At 42.8% G+C, this 13,836-nt stretch overlaps 1 protein-coding gene across 1 annotated transcript; it reads right to left on the bottom strand.

Annotated features, from left to right (window-relative positions):
- Window positions 1–190: 190 nt before the first annotated feature.
- Window positions 191–13,389, bottom strand: rp1l1b (rp1 like 1b; the record flags this gene model as incomplete). Its single annotated transcript, XM_084454044.1, has 9 exons — window positions 191–301; window positions 423–2,272; window positions 5,080–5,226; window positions 5,482–5,704; window positions 6,000–6,103; window positions 7,370–7,576; window positions 8,015–8,317; window positions 9,284–9,461; window positions 12,892–13,389. The coding sequence occupies 9 exons, from the start codon at window positions 13,387–13,389 to the stop codon at window positions 191–193; spliced, it is 3,621 nt and encodes a 1,206-aa protein (XP_084310170.1).
- Between the last annotated feature and the right edge of the window lie 447 nt (window positions 13,390–13,836).

Raw genomic sequence — 13,836 nt, 5'->3', positions numbered from 1 at the left:
ACAGATCCATCCTTAGCTGTAGCTGCTTCTGCTGTTTCTTCTTCAGCCCCATCTTTGACTGTAGCTGCTTCTGCAGTTTCTTCTTCTGCAGCCTCATCAGCTGTAGCTGCCTCAACAGTTTCTTCTTCTGCTGATTCATCTTCAGCTGTAGCTGCTTCTGCAGTTTCTTCATCTGTAGCCTCCTCTTCAGCTATAGCTGCTTCACCACTTTCTTCTTCTGCAGATTCATCTTCAGCTGTAGCGGCTTCTGCAGCTTCTTTTGCTGATTCATCTTCAGCTCTTCTGTGCTCCTTATTGTCCTCTACTTCTTTAAAAGCCTCAATGATTACATTGTCAACTAGCATGATAGCAGCCATATTGGTTTCTTTTATAGTCTTAGTTTCATTTGAGGTGTTTTCCTTTTCTTTTTCACATGCAGGCACTTCCTTTTTCATCTGGAGAATTTTCCTCAAATCGAAATCCATCATGACTGGAGCAGTACTCTTGACCTCTGGAGGCTTAGATGTCAATTTCTTCTTGACACACGTTTCACAAGGACAATATTCGTCATCACTGCGTTGGTCACTGAAAGATGTACCAGTGGCAGTGTCGTCATCACTGTTTGCCTCTGCTGGCTCAATGGATTGGTTGCGCATGACCTTCAACCTCCGTCGCCTCTGCTCAGTTACTGCTGTTGATTCTCGTGACAGGGCTTCTTTAGGAGGTCTTGGTCTTCCAGCTCTACCATATATTTTCCGCAGCTCTTTGTCAATACTGTTATTGATCCTCCTCCTTACCTCATCTCTCAGTTCACTGATCATTGTGTCAAGTTGCTCATTGTCATCCAAGTTCCAACGGACCTTGAACTCTGCCATTGCATCAACATAATGGGTCATGAACTGCTTTTCTAGTCTGCTCAGTAAATTTAGGACCCACACAGGATCAGGATCCCGATGGATCTTTTGGGTTAATTGTGCCTTTTGCACTGATGGGGGACTACCTGAGCTTGTGTTGTCATGAGGGTCACTTTCACTTTCGTCTGGTACTTTAAGTGCATTGCTATCATTTCCTGAGCTCTTGTTTGAAGACGGAGGTGTTTCTAATAATTTTTGTGGAGTTACATTACTTGTAATAGTCTCATCTGATGCTGAGACATTATCTTCGTTTTGGTTCACCTCTTCCATCCCTTTGTTCCCTTTCTCTGGTGTCCATTCAACATGACTGGCTATATCTAGAGTTGCCTGATCAGTTCTCGGAGTTGCAGACTCTGGACTCTCCTCTTCTGTCTCATCCACTTCCTGTAACTGCACCAATGCTTCCCCTTCCACAATGGCTTGAGTATTCAGTGTCTTAGCCACACCACTATTAACACTGCTCTTGCCTGACCCTGTTGAGCCACTGCTAACATCCACACCAGAGGATGATCTAAGGTTGAATTCATCATCTCCCAGGCATTGATCTTTCTGTTTGTCATGTTGCTTTAACTTCTGGTTGCTCACTGAGGGGTCACACAACCAAAGAGATTGGAGGATATTCATTAGCTCCCAGTATCTTGTATCTTTGGCATTTTTGTCATTAGAATCAAATTCTATTAATTGCAATTTTGCAAGGCAATCCAGGAGACCTCTAGCTGAGGTACTTAGTTTACGGCCATATACTGGTGAAACCACTGGTAAGCTGTTACATCTATCAAGCTTAGGACTTAGCAAGACTTTCATCACCTGTACCGAGGAGTGGAATGTCTTTGAAGCATCCTCTCTTTGAGAACCAGTGCAGGGGTGATGGTCTTCCCCTTCTGCCTCAACTGGGCTGTCACCATCAGGCACATTGTTCACGGCACCTTGATCTGACTCTTTAAGCTCTTTTTCATTCTGCATGTCACACTCTACAGTGGTAACCATGTCCTCAATCCCATCCATTTTTTCTGTGTGTGTCAATTTTTCTCTGGAATGTCTTGTTTCTAGTCCGTTTTCATTTAATTCATCCCCGACATCATACGTTGCACTGTCCACTGGAATTTTTTTCAGCCACTCACTTACAACCTCATTTGGAGAGGCGTTAGGTAGGTTTAATGGAACCAGCTCACAGATGTCATCATCTATTTCTTTTCTCGAGGACTTGCTGCCTTTCCTGTGTCTGCATTTGCTGCTTTTGTCACTTTTGTTGTCACTGGCGTTTCTGCTACAGTCTCTTGCTTTCAAAGCACCACCACAAGACCTTTCAGATATGTTGGATTTAGATTCTCCATTTAATGGACTCATGTTCTCAGACTTCTCTTTACAAGGGCCAGTCACTGAAACAACATGGGACATGTCATTTGAACCACCAAGTAAAATGATTGGCTGTTTGCTTTTAGTTGGACTTCCTTTTGGTGGTCTTGGGCTGAGTCTCTCTGATGCAACAGACTTGGTGGCTGAACATGGCCTGGGTGTTAATTCAGAATGAGCAGAGGCATTAGAAACAGTTCTAGAGCATGATGCTGGAGTCAATGAGACCTCTTGCACAGGAGAGTTACAGTGAATGCATTTAGATTTTTCAGCGTCTTTTAATCTGGTGGAGCCTGATCCTTGTGATTTAACAGACAAAGCAATAGGTAGTCTCTCTTTAGTTTCCTCTTCTAGATTTTCATGACTTTCCACAGTTGGAACCTCAGAAACATCAATGGTTTCTTCAGCAACTATTTCTGACATCTTAGACTTCTTTGATTTTGCAGACATAACACTGCTGGTTTCCTCCATATCCTTGTCAGCATTTCCTTTAGCAGGGACTTCAGAGCCTTTGGACTTCTTTGATCTCGCAGAAATATTTGACTTTGCAGACAATGTGCTTGGTGCTTGATCCTCAGTTTCCTCATCCTTTTCATTTTCTGGGATGTCAGCCACCTTGGACCTACCTGATCTTGCAGAAACATTTGACTTAGCAGACATAGCACTAAGGGATCTTTCTTGAGCTCCTACTATTAACACCTCTTTATCATCTTCAGCAGAAACTTCAGTGGTTTTGGATTTACTAGATATTGTTGACATGGCTCCAGGTGTTCTCCCTTCATGTACTTCTTCCACATCATTTTCTGCAGGTTCATCTTGGTCCTCATTATTTTCTGCATCATTTTCCTCCTCAGCATTGCTGTGTACAGGAACATCACATGCACTATATGCAGTATCCTTCTCTGCAGTCTTTTCATTAGCTGGAACATCAGACACCTTAGACTTCTTTGATCGTACTGAGCCGGATGACGTAGCCGACTGAGCACTAGGGGCTCTCTCTTCAGTAGCATCTACCACATCCTCAGCATGGTTTTCTGTACAAAGATCAGGAGAGTTGGACTTTCTTGATTTCGCTGATACATTGGACTTGGCTGATAGAGCACTGGGTGCCCTCTTGCTGGATTCCTGATCAGCATTTTCTTCAGGAGGTAATTCTGAAGCTACAGACTTCTTTGATCTTGCGGAAACATGAGAATTAGAAGATATGGTGCTAGGAGCTCTCCCCTCAGTTTCTTCTTGTTCTTCAGCATTATCCACTACAGGGACCTCAGAAGCTTTGGACTTCCTTGATGTTGCAGAGATATTGGACTTGGCAGACATAGCACTAGGAGCCCTCTCCTCAGCTGTCTCTGCTCCCCCTGCATTGTCCTTTGCAGGAACGTCAGAGGTTTTTGACTTCCTTGATCTTGCTGAACCTCTAGACTTTGATGACATTGCACTAGGTGCTCTCACTTCAGTTTCTTCTTCTTGTTTGTTATTTTCCTTAGCCAGAACTTCAGTAGCTTCCGAAGCTTTAGACTTCCTTGATGTTCCAGAAACATTGGACTTTGCTGACATAGCACTGAGAGCTCTTGCTTCAAGATTTTCTTCTAAAGCTTCCATATTATCTGTAGCAGGAACATCCAAAACTGTGGACTTCTTTGATCTCAAAGACACATTGGATCCCGCAGACATAGCACTAGGACTTCTCTCAGCTGCTTCCTCTTCCACAAAATTTCCTTCAGGAGGTGTTTCCAAAGTGTTTGACTTTCTTGATCTTGTGGAAACATTGGACTTAGCAGACAAAGCACTGGATGCCCTCTCTACAATTTCCTCTACTTCTTCAGCAGGGACCTCGGAAGCTTTGGATTTTGTGGATCTTGCAGAAACACTGGACTTGGCAGACATAGCACTAGAAGCTCTCTCCTCAGTTGCTCTCTGGTCTATTGCATCTTCTTCAGGAAGTGCTTCTGAATCTTTTGATTTCTTTGATATTGCAGAAACATTGGACATTGCTGACATAGCACTGGGAGCTCTATCCTCAATTGCTTCTTCCGCATTTTCTTCAGGCTGTGTTTCCAAAGCTCTCTCTTCAAGTGCTCCTTCCACATCTTTCACATGGTCCTCAAGAGGAGCCTCTGAAGCTTTGGACTTCTTTGATCTTGTAGAAGCATTGGACTTAGCAGACATAGCGCTAGGAGATCTCTCACCTGCTTCTTTTTTAACATAGTTTTCTTCAGGAGTTGCTTCTGAAGCTTTTGACCTCCTTGATCTTGCAGAAACATTGGACTTTTCAGACATAGAGCTAGGAGCTCTCTCTACAGGTAGTTCTAAATCGTCCACATTATCTTTAGCAGGAAAGTCAGAAGCTCTGGATGACTTTGATCTCAAAGAAACATTGGACTTAGAAGACATAGCACTAAATGCTCTCTCGCCTGCTTCTTCAACATCATTTACTTTGGGAGGCGCTTCCGAAGCTTTTGACTTCCTTGATCTTGTGGAAGCATTAGACTTAGAAGACAAAGCACTGGGTGCTCTCTCTTCAGTTCTCTCTACCTCTATAGCTGGAACTTCAGAGGCATTCGACTTAATTGATCTTGAGGAACTTCTTGATGTAGCTGACATGGCACTAGGTGCTCTCTCCTTATGGTGTTCTTCTAAATCTTCTACATTGTCTTCAGCAGGAACATCAGACACTCTGGACTTCTTTGATCTTGAAGAAATATTGGATTTTACAGACATAGCACTTGCAACTCTCTCCTCAGCTGCTTCTTGTTCTTCTGTATCTTTGTCAGGAGGTGTTTCTGAAGCTTTTGACTTCCGTGATCTTGCAGAAACATTAGACTTTGCAGACATAGCACTAGGAGCTCTCTCCTCAACTGCTTCTTGTTCTTCTTCATCCTCTTCAGGAGGTGTTTCTGAATCTCTCTTTTCAGGGCCTTTGTCACCATCTTCCAGATTGTCCTCAAGAGGGGGCTCTGAAGCTTTGGACTTCCTTGATCTTGCAGAAGTGTTAGACTTAGCAGACATAGCACTAGGAGCTCTCTCCACATCTGCCTTTTTTTCTTCTGCATCTTCAGGAGGTGCTTCTGAAGCTTTTGACTTCCTTGATCGTGCAGAAACATTGGACTTTGCAGACATAGCACTAGGAGCTCTCTCCACGGGAAGTTCTTCTAAATCTTCCACATTATCTTTAGCAGGAACGTCAGAAGCTCTGGATGACTTTGAACTCAAAGAAACATTGGATCTTGCAGACATAACACTTGGAGCTCTCTCTTCATCTGCTGCTTCTTCTTCAGCATTTTCTTCAGGAGGTGCTTCTGAAGCTTTTGACTTCCTTGATCTTGTAGAAACATTGGACCTGCCAGAGATAGCACTATGAGCTCTCTCTTCATCTGCCTCTTGTTCTTCTGCATCTTCTTCAGGAGGTGTTTCTGAAGCTCTCTTTTCAGGTGCATCTTCAACATCTTCTGTATTGTCTTCAAGAGGAGCATGTGACACTTTGGACTTCTTTGATCTTGTAGAATCATTGGAGTGGGCAGACATAGCACTAGGAGCTCTCTCACCTGTTTCTTCAACATCATTTACTTTGGTAGGGGGTTCCGAAGCTTTTGACTTCCTTGATCGTGTAGAAGCATTAGACTTGGAAGACAAAGCACTGGGCGCTCTCTCTTCAGTATTATCTGAAGATTTGGACGTCCTTGATCTTGAGGAAACATTGGATCTGGCAGAAATGGCACTAGGAGCTCTCTCTGCAGTTTCATCAGCAGGAACCTCTAAAATCTTGGATTCAGTTGATTTTGCTGAAACATTGGACTTCACGGACATAGCACTAGGTGCTCTCTCCTCAAATGATTCTACCCCATTGTTTCCATTGTCTTCAATAGGAACCTCAGAGTTGGAGTTATTTGATCTCAAAGAAGACTTGGAAGACATAGCACTAGGAGCTCTCTCTTCCGTGTCTTTCTTTTCTTCCATATTTTCTTCAGCAGGAACTTCAGAGGCTTTGGACTTACCTGATCGTGCCGAAGCATTTGACTTTGTTGACATTGAACTACGTGCCCTCTCTTCAGTTTCCTTTATTTCATTAGAAATAACTTCAGAAGCTTTAGACTTCCTCGATCTTGTAGAGGCATTTGACTTCATAGACATAGCACTAGGAACTCTATCCTCTGCTGCTCCTTCCTCGGCAGGAACATGAGAGACAAGTGACTTCTTTGACCTTGTTGAAGCATTTGATTTGATTGACAAAGAACTAGGTACTCTCCCTTCTTTTTGGTTCTCCTCGTCAGCTGGGCTTTCAGAAAATGTTGACGTCCTTGATTTGACAGAGGCATTTGACTTAGTACTGGGTGCTCTCTTTTCAATATCCTCCTCTTTCTCTGTGTCTTCTGCAGTGGGTTCTTCAGTATTTTCTTCTGTTGCCATATCTGATATATTTGATTTGTTAGATGTATTTGATCTTGTGGATTTGGCAGACATACCACTCAGTGGTCTGTCCTTGGTTTGTAAGTCTTCACCTAATGTAGTTTCTTCAGCTGCCCACACATCAGATTTTGTAGAGGCGTTTGATTTAACAGACATAACACTAGATGATATTTTGCCCGTTTGCCATACTTCTACATCTTCGTCCTCCAAATTCTCTTTTACTTTGGACTTATTACATCTTAAAGAGGCATTTGATTTGACAGACATGGCACTTGATGATCGGCTTCTGTTTCCCTCTTCTTTCCCTTCGGGCCTTAACCTTGATTTAGTAGAGACATTTGATTTGGCGGACATTGTGCTAATCGCCCTACCCTCAGTTCCTATGTCTTTTCCCTCTGTTTCTTCCAAGGCTTTCCCCTCATCATCATGAGCTGGCATCGCTACACCTGTTGTTGCTTCACACTGACAATTATACCTTTGGGATTTGGAGGAAACTGTAGAAGTAGATGACAAAGCACCGGTTGGCCGTTTATTACATTCATCCCGATCATCTAGTCCATTTGCTGCTGAAGACACAGACTTGAGTGACTTTCTGGACTTGACAGACTGCACAGAACAGCTAGATGCCTTACTTGGAGGACGAGGTGACAAATGCTGCATAGGGGCTGCTGCACTCAAAACTGCCTTTCTGGTGGGCTCTTCATCTTCAATGTTACTATTCTCAGAACATGAAGCCACTCTTGAAGCACTTGGTGGGAGGTCATCATCCACATCATCTTGGTCCTCCTTGAGGGATGCCAGTATTTCAGAGGACGCACTGACAGCAGACACCGGTCGCTCCTCCTCTGAAATCTCAGTGATTTTGACACTAACTTGATCTTTGGGGGGATCTGAGGTTGCACTGGTCTCATCGTTGTCTGTTGCTTGGGTTTTATCAACACCCACACACTTAGACACCTCACTCCCATTACAATGATCAACGGTGCAATACTCTATTTTGTCACTCTCCTCCACAGTTTGCTGAATGCAAATTTCTTTCTCTACTACATGCTCTGTATACTCCTCACTAGATCTGGACATAGTACGCGTGCTTTCCACCAATCTGCTTTTAGAGACCATTGTGTGTGAGGATGCACTGGAACTGGAGGATCTAATGTGCTGAATGGATCTCCGTATACCTGGCATTGGTCTTTTCCAGCCGTCATACTCTTGGCAGTGACTACAGCAATGCTGACTATGTGGCTCCACCAGATGATTTTGATGAAGCTGGGCCATGTATGCCTCTTCAGCCTCGCCTGCGTAAATGGATTCTAGTTCTGAACAGCTTTCAACGCTACTTTCTTGTAAGTAGTGATTTTGACCGTGCCCAAGTGAGTAATCATTTTTTGTTCCTGGTGTCTTTTTTATTTCTGTGGACCAATGTATCGTCTCGTCGTCCAGTATCCGGAAACGGACCTTCATCTGCATTGTTAAGCTGCCATCTTTGTTTACAAGTACCCTTTTCTCTATATCGTCCGTATTACTTCTTTCCTTTGCTTGAGGGCAGGAGTCATGGCCTGGTGATGTGGAGTTTAGTCTGTTTGGAAATGACTTCTCAGATGATTCTGAGTGCTGTGCAGACCTGTTGCTGGACTCAAATCTTGGGTTGATAATGCTCTTCTTTACTGCGGTCAAAAAGAAAAAAGGCAAATTACAAAAGGTTTTATTGAACAGTAACAGTTTGATAAACATTTTAATTAACAGTTTTAATATGATAGGACAATAATGTTTTATTGAATATCATCCTTGGCAAAGGACATTTTTGCTTAATATGAAGCAATGAAATTATAGTATAAAAAGAAACAAGTGCACAGGAAACATTGTCTCCAACCCATAACGCATGTTCCTTTGTGGTAATGAAGGAGTGAAAATGTGATATTTGTGTACGGGGGTGTTTGAATTGACCCCTGTACATTAGTACATGCGTGTGTTCCTTCGTGTTCATTCATTCAACCATTACATGTATGAGAGCCCACTACCTGGGGGCAGTCGCCACAATTCATTTTTCCCATTGTCAAGTACATTTATCTTTGTACATTAAAAACTTTAGTTCATGTCTCAGTAAAAATATAATCTATTCTACTCCGGAGCCTGTCTACTTTCTAAATCCACAAGAGCTCTTTTGGTCCTTGTTCTTAATGTTTGAATTCTCATATGGTAGTATCGAGATTAGGGGCATTGTGGTTAGTAGTTATTATATTTCACAACATAGACCAGATCATTCTCTGCCCTGAAGAAGACCAGTCCGGTCGAAACATGTCGGTTTTTTAATATTTTTAAGCCCAAGAGGCTTTTTTCTCCTACCTTCCTCGCCTTCTGGTTTCGAGTGCCTGGGGACTTGCTGTTTTTGGCATTGAAGTTTCCCTCCCAAACCCCAAGAGCACCTGAAAGACTTGTATTACCCTGTTCTCACCTGAGCGCCAAGTTGAATCTGCTCTAGTTCATAGATCAGATGACTCTTATTTTGGTAATTTGATCATGTTGGATAGATCAGAGACAGAGTATGCCTTGGTCAAATATGTTTTCCGAAGAAATACTCGATTTCATAGGATGCGAGACTAAACAGAAATATTCCTGACATGTATTCTTACCATTTTTCTTGCTTTCATGTCCCTCGCTGCGGACACTGGACTGTGACCTCGGGGTCAACTGTGGAAGTTTTTCGTCTGAGTTTTGCTTAAAATGTTCTAGGATGATGGGGTGTGAGGGTTCACGCCCCACACAGACCAGCACACTGGGGCACCGCAAGAGACTCTGAACACTGTCGATCTAGAAAAAAAGACATAAATAGATATAAATATGACGAGTTGATGAAGGTGAATTAACATTCATCCTCCCAAACTGTGTCTAAATATTTGCAGGAATATCTATAGCAATATAGATTGTGTTAGAGGCCAACAGATATGTAAAACCTCCAAGAGGGAGACTGAACATTGGATTAGCAGCATGCCTGCAGCAAAGAGTATCAATTAGGCCAACAAGATTGTCATCATAATCCTGTATAAAGTACACTAAGAATCATCTGAGTACATTCCATCACTACCCAACTTCCATTGTCACTATGCAAAGAGCTCAAGGATGGCCCAGCAGCCTTACAAGTTTGCTGACAAAGCAAAAACAGTAATTACAAGAGACAAGCATACGCAAAGGCTTGGTCACTGTAATCCATTACACCAAGCATAATTAATGTATGATTTATTTGTTCAAGGACACCATCTACTTCCAAATTCCTGTGCTGCATTGATTCACACGGAATCTCCATACCAGATTCAAAATAAAGTTGACCTAATTTCAATAAATTGTACGCCAATTTGTTTTGGTAACTTAACATAAAAATACTTTTCTCACTTTCCTTTCTTTAGATATGTAGTTTTGGGTCAGAATACAACTCACTTGATAATCTGATATTGAAGAACAGCAGAAAATACGAATTATATCGCATAAAATCCAGTATTCAGTTTTAGGTCAGGTCAAAAAGGTGTATTGTATTTCACTGAAATAATGTGTCAGAACACCGTGGCCTATAAAATTATAAAACACAAAAAATTAATTGCATTGTTTCAAACATGCCTTTCTACACCGAATGTGTCCTTTAACAATAATATTGAGAACCAAGTAACAAGGTGATTTTACCTCAGGCCCTATTGTGAACTACAGGGGGGTTCTGTACTGTGTGCTGCTATTGAAGGATATTAATCATTGAATGATGTTGATTTATCCAGTGAATCCCATGGTTGGTTTATAAAATCATTTTCATAAAATGACCTGAGGTGCCTCCACACAATCCAAGAGGGTCACAAGGTTCTATACTGAGAACCTTCTTAGACATGTACTGTACACCATACACACACACATTCTTCGACATGTACACCGTACACAAAAATGATGAGTCGGGTAAATCGAAAAATAGAAAAAATACTTTTTTCTAATCACTTTACTTTTATGTATTCAGTTGTTGCTGACAGGGCAGTTCTCAGTTGTAAAAATGTACAGCAGTCGAAACAGATAAATGACTTCATCCACAGACACACGAAGCCCAGATGAAGATAATTAATTGCCCCTGTGGAGGAGGATGCATTTCTGAGAGACTTCAGGTCTCAAGCTGGCGTGTTTATTCTCAACATTGACCTGTTTCTACTCTTTCAAAATAGCTCATATTTGACCAAGATTAATGTTTATTCTAGAAGCAATGCCACATCCTATGTGAGAAAATATCGTTGTTATTTTCCCCAAAGACAACATGTCATAATAATAACGAGAGGCCAGGTTGAAAACCATCAGAATAGCCTTTTGACATGCAAAGACTATTCATATGAAGTTGAACATTTTCATTGCTGATGCACTTCAACAAAGGAAACAAAAATAACCTTTATTCTTTTTTTGGATCCCTTTTAGCTGATGCCTTAGCTACCACCAGTCTTCCTGGGGGTCTAGACATTACAGATATAACAAAACACATCATCCTACATTTAGTAGCATATTCTCTATGAACCACAAAGGTAACCTCACATATTACTTCATATATTATTAGCTATGGGGAAAGGAGAAAGTCCTCCATAAGATAAAATAGATTGTGATAGAAAGAATTCACTGCTTGCTAAATATCCTTACCATTTCAAACAACCACTAAGCTCCTACATAGTTTCAGCCGATTCAGACTTCTTATAGGACTATTGCCCCTGTGGTGAAGATTTGGTATTGATGTGTCCTCATGGGGTAACTAGTGATGGCACAAGATGTACTGTAGCTAAAAGGCCCCGATGGAGAGCAGTGCAGTGCTGTACAGCATGTTTGTCCTGGGAAGTACATGTGGAGGGGCTGTGCTAATAGGACATGCCTGCTACCAGAGAGGACAGAACGGGCGGGGGCAGGAGCATGTCGCCCCAACAGACAGGAAACGCCTGGGCCAGCGCCAGCACAGCCACTAACTCCTGCTACAAAACATGGGTCTACTACTGTACTGTATCTATCTGCCTGTTAAAGGAGCCAAACACTTAATACACCCCAGGGTGCTTTTACAGTGTTATATGCATAATGATCAATAATACGTGTTTGAACCTACGGCACAGTAGCATAGTCATGTTTATCAATGTGATTGTGCTATCAGTGAATATTATACTATATCTGTAAGACTTTCAAAAAGCAGTTTTTGCAAGCCTTTTTTTTTCTTGCAGTGAGATAAACAATTTAGTGAACAAGTCCACAGCTTGTAGAGGCCAGAGGGAACTATCCAATAGGAGATGAAGCAATCCTAACTCATGTCACTAGAGGCCTCTCTCACTCCTCTGCTTCTCTATGAGCCTCTATCACATATTCACTGCCAAATACTTGTGCCTGCTCTTTCAGAAACATCATGGCTGAGTTTCCCAGAGGCATCGTAGCGCTATGTTCATCGTAAGCTATGGCGTTCATCATAGCGTTACGATGAACGTAGCGCTACGATGCCTCTGGGTTACTCAGCCCATATATAATTTATTTTTTAAAATGTCTTAATGACAATTTTAAAGAACCAATCCAAATGAAGGCACATAATTATCTAATCTTTAGATAGTGTTGGCTACACCTCCCTTTTGAATAATTCAAATAAAAGTCTCATTAGGAATATTGTACTACACTTGTTACAGAAACACCACAAACCTTAACTTTATTCAAGCCATGATGCTTAAAATAATAATAATAATAATTTAAAAAAAATTAAAGCTCTTAAAACACACCTTTTTAATCTCTTCTACTGTATACTCCCTTTCACATTTTATCACGCTGTTTATTTATGCATTTTGTCTCGTTCCTTTTTTTATTTTGTTTTACATTCTTGTCTGAAATGTACTATACAAATCAAGTGGATTGACTGATTGATTGACTGACTGATTGACTGACTGATTGATGATTTAAAGCTTAGACAAAGAATATACAAATTGTCAGCATTGCAAATTAGCTTCTCACTGAAGACAGATTGTCCCATTCGGAGGCTAGACTTCTTATAACAAAATACCTCTGTGCCAGCCATCGGACAGTTGTCGTAACCTGACACTTTGCACCATGGAAAATAATACCATTTCACACAACACAGAGCCGAGCCAAACTGTAATGCACCCATCAACATGCTGTATGGGACAATGTGAAAAAACAGCACATGATCTGGGTTGGCCATGATAATCATATGTCACATTTGTTTGGCTCCTAGCGCAGGTGTGCTCACCTTGCGGCCCCCCGGCGTGTACAGCTTCCTCACGTGGTACTGCATGAACTCGGAAACCTCGTCCAGGAAGAGGCCCAGGCTTCGCAGCGTCCTGCGGTGCAACATGACGGTCCTCCGGACCGAGGGGTCGCTGTTCTTCACCAGCACCACCTTCTTCTTGTCTCGCTGAGGGAGGAGGTGGCCGTGGCGGTGGCCAGGGTGTCCAGCAGGGTCCTCCTCGGGCCTCACGGGCCTCCTGTGGACGTACTGGTGGTGCTGGTGGTGGTGATGTGGTTGAGGGTGGTACCACGCAGAGGCCCTGGCCTCTCTCATGTCCGCGCCGGTGACCTGGGCCTGCCAGTGTTCGGAGCATAGGCAGCACCCGCTGCCTTCAAGCGGCTCCAGGCGGGTCGTACCCCGGGCGGCGCCGTGGGTCGCCGGACAGCGCGGGCCAAAACGGGACGGGGGCTTGTGGCGGGCGTCGTCAAAGCAGTGGAAACCGCGCTTGTGGGAAGCCATGTTGATTCCTGCCCGACAGTTTCTGGACGAGGAGGGTGTGCGTCTCAGCCCAGCGGAGAGAGGGAGCAGGTCAACGGAGGGAGGTGGGGGTGACGGTGGGTGTCATGGCTACACCGTTTAGGGACTGGTAGTCCACAGGGTGTCCGTGTTCCTCCCACCCTTCCCGAACTGAAAGAGAGCACAGAGAACACGGTTCACAACGAGTCTGACAATAAGAAACGCTTTAGGAACAAAATGCATTGGGCCCAGGCTATATCAAATCACTACCATAATGTTATTCTAAACTCAAAAGCTTGAAACCTCGATCGAATCGTGATGAAACGTCCATGCGTGAACCAAAACACAAAACAAGATGATCTGCCATCGCTTGATGCAGAATATAACAGCATGTGGATTAAATTATAATCTGAGTCTGAGATTCTCACAGGTTTTCATGGAAACCCCTTC

The sequence above is a fragment of the Borostomias antarcticus genome, assembly GCF_949987555.1.
Source record: "Borostomias antarcticus genome assembly, chromosome: 19".
Lineage (NCBI taxonomy): Eukaryota > Metazoa > Chordata > Actinopteri > Stomiiformes > Stomiidae > Borostomias > Borostomias antarcticus.
The sequence above is the reverse complement of the archived record's forward strand: the minus strand, read 5'-3'. Positions and strand labels throughout refer to the sequence as shown.